This window comes from Falco naumanni, chromosome 7, assembly GCF_017639655.2.
Source record: "Falco naumanni isolate bFalNau1 chromosome 7, bFalNau1.pat, whole genome shotgun sequence".
Taxonomy (NCBI): Eukaryota; Metazoa; Chordata; class Aves; order Falconiformes; family Falconidae; genus Falco; species Falco naumanni.
This window is the reverse complement of record NC_054060.1, coordinates 72,756,979-72,766,415: the sequence shown is the minus strand read 5'-3', so window position 1 is coordinate 72,766,415 and position 9,437 is coordinate 72,756,979. Positions and strand designations below refer to the sequence as shown.

At 42.2% G+C, this 9,437-nt stretch overlaps 1 protein-coding gene across 1 annotated transcript; it reads left to right on the top strand.

The window, feature by feature from the left end:
- Nucleotides 1–340: 340 nt before the first annotated feature.
- On the top strand, nt 341–5,410 carry LOC121091073 (E3 ubiquitin-protein ligase RBBP6-like). The gene is made up of 3 exons (XM_040600260.1): nt 341–506; nt 2,738–2,837; nt 5,353–5,410. The coding sequence occupies exons 1-3, from the start codon at nt 341–343 to the stop codon at nt 5,408–5,410; spliced, it is 324 nt and encodes a 107-aa protein (XP_040456194.1).
- The last annotated feature ends 4,027 nt before the right edge of the window (nt 5,411–9,437 follow it).

Genomic DNA, 9,437 nt, shown 5'->3' with positions numbered 1-9,437 from the left:
GCTGGGGGACAGCAGGGACACCGGCGGCCCGGGCGGGGCTGATGAAGGCCCCTCCCCCAGGGGCGCTGAGTGGCCCCCTGAGCCCCTCTGTCACAATGCGGAGCCGCCCGGGTTGCCATAGCGAGCAGCTTGGCCTGGCAGCGCTGGTGCGAGGAGGGAGCGGAGGCCGAGCCAGGGCCTGTCCCCGTCGTCCTCCCACCGGGGCTGCGAGGAGGAGCCGGCGGGCTCAGCCCGCGCTGCTGGCCCCAGCCCCTCGGTGGGCCCTGACCTGCTGTGGGGGCCGCGAGGCCAGCTGCTGCGTGAGGTGCCATCGCGGAGCGGGCACCGCCTGGCCCCAGCCATGTCGTGTGTCCACTACAAGTTCTCCTCCAGGCTGAGCTCTGATGTGGTCACCTTTCACGGCCCCCACATCTCCCTGCGCGACCTCAGGCGCCAGATCATGGGCCGCGAGAGGCTGAAGGCGACCCGCTGCGACCTGCAGGTCACCAACGCCCAGACCATGGAAGGTGCGTGGGGGCGGCTGGGCGCAGGGGACCGGGGACCGGCCGGCTGGCGGCGGCGCAGGCGCCCAGTGAGGCGGTTGGGCCGCGGCCGGCAGCGGTGACTTGTGCTGGGGCCTCAGAGCTGCTCTTCCGTGGTTGTGCGCTGGCAGCTGCCGTCAGGGCTGTGTGCGCAGCCAGGCACAGCAGCGTACGGGGTCCGTGTGCGACACCGCGCGTGGAAGGGGTTTGGTTTCTGGGAGCCCTTCTAGGTAAAACGATAAGGAAATGTGGGACAACGCCTTGTCATCACAAACCTGCCAGATTTCTTTGAAAGCCGGCAGAGAAGGCTGAACGTGATAGAAAAGGAGTGGGTGGCTAATTTAAAGGGGAAAAAAAAGTGGGTTTGGTGACTGAAATTTGTCTTCAGCTACTTTTACTCCACCGCATTGGAAAAGTGGTGCTTGGCTGCTGCAGAAACTGCTCAGCAGCAACGTTTGGGATCAAGAGTGTATCTGTGAGTGAGAATCTATGCAGACCCTGGAAAGCCATCTTGCAGACGAGCGTTCTGTCTAAAGTATACTTGGCATTTCTTGCCAATACAGCTTCTTTGCTACACCAAAGACATTTTCATTCAGATGCTATTGAGCATCATTTCTTCGTTTCTTTCAAACGGTGCATTTTTGTCGTGGTACTGCGTGTTAGACGGTGTCAGGGCAGTACTGAAGTTTTATGGCAGATCAGTTATGGTGAATATACCTAAAAATGTTCTTAGAGAAGCCCTAAGTTCTTTTGAATCTGAGAAATGGTGCTTGATTCTCAGAGACGGTAATGGTTTTGTATTACTTAGCGTGCTGTTTCAGCTTGGTAATCTACCGTCTGGCAAAGCTTGCATGTGATTGAAGACTTTGGAATATGACTTGTCAGAAATACAAAGACTTGGAAACCGTCTCCATTCCTTAAAAATTCAAATTTTATCGGTTGGGTTTTTTTTTCCTTTATCCTGTGGTTCTGTGACATTCCCACAACAGTCTTGTCTTTACAATGTGTACTCACAGGATTTTTTCCTCTCCCTGTTTGATGTGTTAAAACTGAAACAGAATGACATGCCTGCTGTGGTAACTGTAACTTTGGCCCCAGCCTTTCAAATGGTTGGACCTAAACACGCTGTTTACCTACAGATGGGTAAAGTATGTTCAGGAGAGTATCTGTGAGCAGACTTAACAGCACGGTGTTAGGGGTCTTGGGGGTGTTACGGGGTCGCGTGTCATATACAGCGGTAGAGACAGACATGCAGGTAGAGGCAGACGTACAGGTTGTGACACAGATGCTTACTGGAACTTCTGTAAGGGTGTTTTCCCTGTGAAAATGCAAAAATCCCCCAGCGGTTGTCAGAGCAAAGCTAAGGAATACATTTCGGTGTCATTTATGTGTATGCCAGATTTTGGGGTTTTATACATAACGGTGAATTTCCGTTTTTATTGAACAGCATCTACGTGTTTAAAGTCACCTTCAGAAGATGAAGGAAAGAACTCGGCCAGGATGTCCTGCCTAAAGGGGGTTCTTGGAGATCTTCCCTGTGGAGATACGGTCGTGGGTTTTATAACTTTGTGCAGGAGTCCTGACTAAATGTTGACATGATCTTGGAAAGACCCTTCAGTGAACCCTGAGTGAAGATGGCCAATTGTTCAGATTTTTCCGAGCCGCGTGATCACGGAAATCTCGTAATAGAAGCAATGCTAATAGAAGCTAAAAGTAAACAGGATTTTACACATCACTGGGGAAAAAAAAAAGAGATGGTGGACTCTTTTTGAAGATGGTGGGAAGGCAAAATGGATGGTTGGGATGTGTTTGAAAAGGTGGGAGGCGGGGTGGGGGTGTCCTCTTCCGTGCTCGCTATTATAGAGACATGTTCTAGGGTTTTGTAAGCTAACAGGAGCAAAAGCAATGAAAGTTAGATCAGGAAAGAGCCTCATGTTGTAGCAGACTCTGCTTTAGTGACTTTAGAGACCATTTTGCTGTTGGCATTGAAACGATTCAAAACAAATGGAAAAGATTTTGCTGCTTGTGTTTGACTATCAGACCTGAAGATTTCTGGAAAGGTGCCGTGAGTGTGTGGAGATGATAAAAGCATGACGCTGTGTGTAAAATGTTGCTTTTCTATCTGTAAAGGGGTTCCCTGAAGTGCTACGTCACGACATGTTAATATCACTCTTACAAACTGACTGATGCTTTCTCTGTATTGATGTTGTTTCCAGAATACACAGATGACAATGCCCTGATTCCAAGGCACTCATCGGTAACTGTTAGGAGAGTCCCTGTTAGAGGAGTTAAAGCTACCGGCAAGACAGACCTTGGGTAAGTAGCCATAACGCGTTGTGTTCTTTGGGAGGGGTTTCAGTGTGTTCACCTTCTTTGTGGCTGTTGGTTTACGGAGGCATTCCGGTTGTATCTTTCTTGCTAAAGCTGCTGTTAAATTGTGTTGTGACAGGGCAGATTTGAATGTATCTGTCCCAAAGCAGACTTAGATTTTTCAGCCCGCTGGGACGTGGCATTCAAACTGTTCAGACGTTTGAATTGAGTTTGTTCTTGGGGTTGGTTTTTCTGAGAGTCAAGTTCTCCATCCTGTTTCCTCTAAGCAGAGAGATTCCTTATTGTATGCTTTTGCTTGTATTGCTTTTAGAGTAAACGGAGAGACACATTGCAGTGTGAACTGGTAATTGGTTCCCATCTGCCAGCAGTCCGAGTCTCCGTGTTTGACTGCTTCCTTTGTTTGGGTGCGGGGGGGCAGGGTATTCTTACACCCCAGAGGGGTGGGGGTGGCGGGGCTGCATGCTGTCTCCAGAGGAAAGACTGAGAGTGGCCAGCTGGCAAACCGTGCAAACAAGAAGTTTCATTCTTAAGTGATTCCTATTAGTTTCCTAAAGACAATGCCTGTGTTGGGCAAGAGAAAAAGAGCAACGTCCTAAAGCGTATTGCCTTTTGTGCCAGGACGGTGAAGGAACAGTTGATCTTTTCCAAACCTGAAGCTCAGAAAGCAGTTGAGCACATTCCCAAATGTTGGTAGTTACCTTTCTAAGTTTGATTTCACCCTAAGCTGCTCTCTGCGCTCCAGGTATTACTGCTGTATTCCTCAGATTTATGGAGGACAGAGAATCTGATTACAATTGCAGATATTCAAATGTAAGCCTGACTACAGCATTATTGCTGTCATCAATATATTCGTACAGTCCAGTTCTGTATCAGCTGCATCAGCATGGTTTGAATGGTCATGTTTTCCAGCCTTCTTCAAGACAGATCTCTCCTCCACCATGAGTAGATATTACTGACTTGTGGTTTTGCCGTGTCTTTCTAATGTTAGTTCTCAATAAATAAAGTATACGGGCGAGTTACAGCGTGTCTCAAACAAACAGTACAGCAGCATCCTAGTACCCATGAAGCATCTGCAAGCAAACCCCCCTGAATTTATGTGGCTCTCCTGTAAGCTTTGGGCATATTAGTGCTTCCAGGCACTACCAAGGGTTTCTGGATGCCACAGCACTGTGCTGCTAAGCATGGCCTGGTTTGGGGGGTTAATTTAGATGGGGATGCTTAGTGCTGTCTTGTCAATATATCCTCCACTTCTGGTTGGATGGCACCCTCTCCTGGTGTTGGCATGCTGCCCTAAAATGAGAGGCTAGGTGCCACTAGCATCAAAGATCCAAGAAATACCTGCACGTGGGGATAAGGGATGAATGCCGCTGCTCTGCTAAAGTTGCAAATGGATCGGGCAGGTCAGCTTTCTATTCCTTCAGCTGGAACCATTGTGGAAACAACTGGTAGAGTCGTTAGTGTTTGGGAATGATGAACGCTTGGTGTCACGGTGGAGAGGCCTTCAGAAATGCGTTAGTCACCTTGTAGTATCTTCCTCAAGGCAAGTGGATGGAGAAACCGTGGTGTGGTAATCTAAAGCACTTCCTCATGTTCAGGAGGTACGTGGCTGTACTTGCGAGCCTGGTGGTGGTGTAGCAGTGGCAGGAAGAATGAGCCTTTCTATTTGTGCAGGACCTGCACAGCAGCCTTTGGGTTGCCCCTGCTCGTGGGACGCTTTGGATGATGTATGAATTGTTTGTTAACTGATGGACGGTTGCATGCTTGATTCATGAGTAGCATGCAGGTACAGACCAATGAGTATGTGGAATCTCGGCAAGGGCTTGTGTGTCATAAGCGTTTCCTAAAATATTGTAGCATGTTCAAGATGATCGTAAAGCAAGTTCTGGTAATCCAGGCTTTTTTTCTTATTTTTTTAACACAGGCCTCCTCGATCACAGAAAATCCTAGGAACTGCTTTCAGGTGATGTTTCTACTGCTATTTGTAGTCACTTTAGGCTAAGTATGGTAGGTACCTGAACACAGTGCTTGGGCTTCCACCAAGAAACACTTTTCTACAGACAACTGTTCGTGTTTTGTCAGAGGGGTGTAGAAACCAAAGTGCTCTATCTGGTACCTGTTTGTGATAGTGGGGCTATACAGATTGCCTGAAGGTGCCTTCGTATTTGGATGGCTGACTGTTTAAGAACAGAAAAATGTAGCACAGTCTTCACAGTTTTGGTACTTAGAGAGCAGAAAGAAAATATCTGAGGAATTCTTCTTGCACTGCTATATTCTGTATCTTAGAGTCATTGGGGACAAAGAAGGAATGGGATTTTGGGTTTTATTTCAGTTGCACTGAATGTACCAGGAGAGCACACTTTATGTATAGAAATAAATTTCTGTATTCATAAGACTACCAGTACACAATGTTTTGATGTTCAGGTTTTATAAACTGTTTTCACTGCTTTATGTTGGTTACAAGTGCTTTATTTTAAGTTCTGATCATCTTTCTTTCTTCTAGAAGTCGAACTGAGCCAGCAAGTAGAACATCAAAAGAGGTATGTAAAAACACAAGCTGAAACTTTTTTCTACATGCTGCACCTAAGTCTAAGAAATGTAGCCTTGTACTAATTTTTTAATATATATATAAATATATATAGAATATATATGTTTTATCTATAATATTTATAATATATATATCAAACATATTTTCCAGTGAAACATAGTGTATGCTGTAAATCCAATGTATTTGATTCAGCATAGTGAAAACTGAGCAATGCCAACATTTGCGCGGTTCTAATGTGAATAATGGTATTTGTGCCTAGTAAGGCATTGCATTTCGTACTGAATAGGCTAGAATATTTCTTGTACGACTGTGTGTTGTACCGGTAATGTATGCTCATTTGTAGAGCTTGCAGGTTCAAGGTTTGCACCACTGAACTTGGTACACCACCACTTTGAATTTACATTTGGAAAAGGGGCAGCATTTTTCTTCCGGTCAGAAAACACTGTCGTTCTGCTGCTAAGACATGAATAAATAACTCGAGGAGATACTTGAGTGGTAATGGCCTAGATCTCCATTTGGCCCTTGGGGGGAATGCTACGTGCAACGATGCATTTCAAAATAGCCCTCATAGTACAAACATTACTTTGTGGTGGTGTTTGGTTTTCATCTGTAAGTATAACTGCTTGTTCTTCACTAGAATGGTGTGAGGCATTACACGAGCTCTAGGTCACTGGATCTGATCACTTTGTAAGCTCTTAGGATAACTTAATCTAGAAATTTGTGAACTTGGGGTCTAATTAAAGTTAATGAAAGACAGCGCAAAAACTATACTGCGTTCATGAATCATACCTGTGTGCATTTAGAAAATGCTGAGCTATTAACGGATTGATTTATAAACTGCGCTGACAATGTTTCCTGTAGTGACACTTCCTTCTCAAATAAACGGAAATAATTTTTTTAGATCCTTTCGAGCTGAAAATGGATAGCTTCCTTAACCCTCCGTCTTTTAAGCAGTTGTGAGCATTTGACAAGGGTCCCCCTCTGAGGTATCCTGAGCAATAGGTTGATCTCAGGAGGGGTTGGTTACTTTAGTTTCTTCTCATTAACAACGTAGGCATACTTAAGCTGTTTAAGGTTTGGACTTTGTTTTGAACAAGTATAAATTCCACTGGCTTGGAGGTGGCTCTTCCAGTGACACTCAGAGGATATAGCGCAGGCTTTCATACAGCAGCAGGGGTGAACTATTGCTCTGTTTTGATTGTAGAACTTGAATATGTGTTTAATTTTTCTGAATAGATTGGTGACCCTTCCGCACCTCTTTCTCTGGCCCAGCTTATTAAGGTATGCTTAGATGTACTTTCTCGTGAAATAGTGTTTTTAAACCTTACACTGTGCTCTCTAGCTGGATAACTGCTGTAATATGAGCAAAACATTAATTGTTAATAATTCAGAGTATTTCTCCTAACTTTAAAATGTGCGTATACTTTGATACTATCCTGTAGAGAGTAGTTCCCAGCTTGGGAAGATGGAAGGGGAGCACCTTATTGGCCTTAGTGTAATGCTGCAGTGTTACTCATCTGCAAGACACAAAGAGCAGCACTTCAAAAGGTTTTTACCATTTTTCATATGTCCCATTAATTGTTCATTGGAAACTAACACAATTTTTACAGAAGGATGTAATTTGCTCTAAGTTATGGACATTTCTGGCGCCTTTGCAACAGCCGGAAGAGACATGTTTCTGGAACATGGACAATTGCATGGCTGTTTTTAAATTTCTACTCATTACCTAACACTATGTTAGGTATGACCTAACCCTAAGTCTGAATTCTAAGACATAACCTTAAGTCTTCACCCTACAACTTAACCGTATGACTTAAGCCTAAGACCTACCCCTAAGACTTAACCTTAGAGACTCAACCCTAAGAGTTAACCCTCAGACGTAACCTTAAGACTTAACCCTAAGACTTAACCTTAGAGACTCAACCCTAAGAGTTAACCCTCAGACGTAACCTTAAGACTTAACCCTAAGACTTAACATTAAGGCTTAACCTTAAGATTTAACCCTGAGAGTTAACCCTAATATTAACCCTAAGATTTAACCTTAGAGATTTAAAATTAGGACTTAACCTAAAGACTTAAATTTATAATGTAACACTAAGCCTTAACATTAAGACTTAAATTTAAAAATTAAACTTAAGACATATTCCTAAGACTTAACCCTGAGAATTAATCATAAGACTTAAACTTAACACTTAACCCTAAAACTTAACCATAAGACTTAACACTAAGATTTAAATTTAGGACTTAAACTTAATACTGAACCCTAAGACTCAACCTTAAGACTTAACCCTAAGACTTAATATTCAGGCTCAACCTTAAGATTTAACCCTGAGAGTTACCCTAATATTAACCCTAAGACTTAACCTTAAGATTTAAACTTAGCACTTAACCTTAAGACTTAACCTTAGAGACTTAAATTTAAAATGTAATGATAAGACGTAACACTAAGACTTAAATTTAAAAATTAAACTTAAGATTTACTCCTAAGACTTAACCCTGAGACTTAAACATAAGACTTAACCTTAATACCTAACCCTAAAACTTAACCATAAGACTTAACCCTAAGACTTAACACTGAGAGTTAACCCTAAGACTGAACCTTAAGACTTAACCATAAGATTTAACACTAGGACTTAACCTTAAGACTTAAATTTAAGACTTAAACTTAAGACTGAACCCTAGGACTTGTACCTAAGACTTAACCTTAAGATTTAACGTTAAGGCTCAACCTTAAAGATTTCACGTTAAGACTTAACCCTGAGAGTTAACCTTAAGACTTAACATAAAGACTTAACCCTAAAGATTTAACCCAAAAATTTAACTTAAAGACTTAACCTTAATATTTAACCCTAAGACTCAACCTTAAGACCTAACCCTGAGCCTTAACCCTAAGACTTATCCTTAAAACTTAATCCTAAGACTTAACCCTAAATCATAACTCTTAGACTTAACCCTTAGAGTTAACCATAAGACTTAACCTTAAGAATTAACCTTAAGACATAACCCTAAGACTCAATCTTTAGATTTAATCTTGAGACTTAACCCTAAGGCCTAACCCTAAGACTCAACCTTAAGACTTAATCTTAAAGATTTAACTTTAAGATTTAACCCTAACACTCAACCTTAAAACTCAACCTTATGACTTAACCCTAAGAGTTAACCCTGAGACGTAACCCTAAGACTTATCCCCAAGACTTTACCCTAAGACTTAACCCAAATACTTAAACTTAAAACTTAAACTTAAGATTTTAATGCTAAGACTTAACTTTAAGACTTAACCCTGAGACATAATGTTAAGACTTAGCCCTGAGACTTAACCCTAAGACATAACCCTGAGACTTAACCTTAAGACTTAACTTTAAGACTAAACCTTAAGATTTAACCTTAAGACTTAACATTAAGACATAACCTGAGACTTAACCTTAAGTCTTAACCCTAAGACTTAAGCCTAACACTCAACCTTAAGACTTAACCCTAAGACTTAACCTTAAGGCTCAACCTTAGGACTTAACTTTAAGACTTAACCCTGAGATTTAACCCTAAGACTTAAACTTAACACTCAACCCTAATACTCAACCTTGAGACTCAACCCTGAGACTTAACCCTAATACTTAACCCTAAGACTTAAGCCTAAAATTTAACCTTAAGATTTAACCCTAGGACTTAACCTTAAGTCTTAAACCTAAGACTTAACCCTAACACACAACCTTAAGACTTAACCTTAAGGCTCAACCTTAAGACTTAACTTTAAGACTTAACCCTGAGATTTAACCTTAAGACTTAATCTTAAGACATAACCCTAAGATTTAAACTTAAACTTAACACTTAACCCTAATACTCAACCTTAAGACTCAACCCTGAAACTTAACTCTAAGACTTAACCTTAAGATTTTACCCTAGGACTTAACCTTAAGGCTCAACGATAAGACCTAAATTTAAGACTTAACCTTAAGAATTAACCCTAAGACTTAACCTTAAGGCTCAATCTTAAAGATTTAACGTTAAGACTTAACCCTGAGAGTTAACCCTAAGACTTAAAC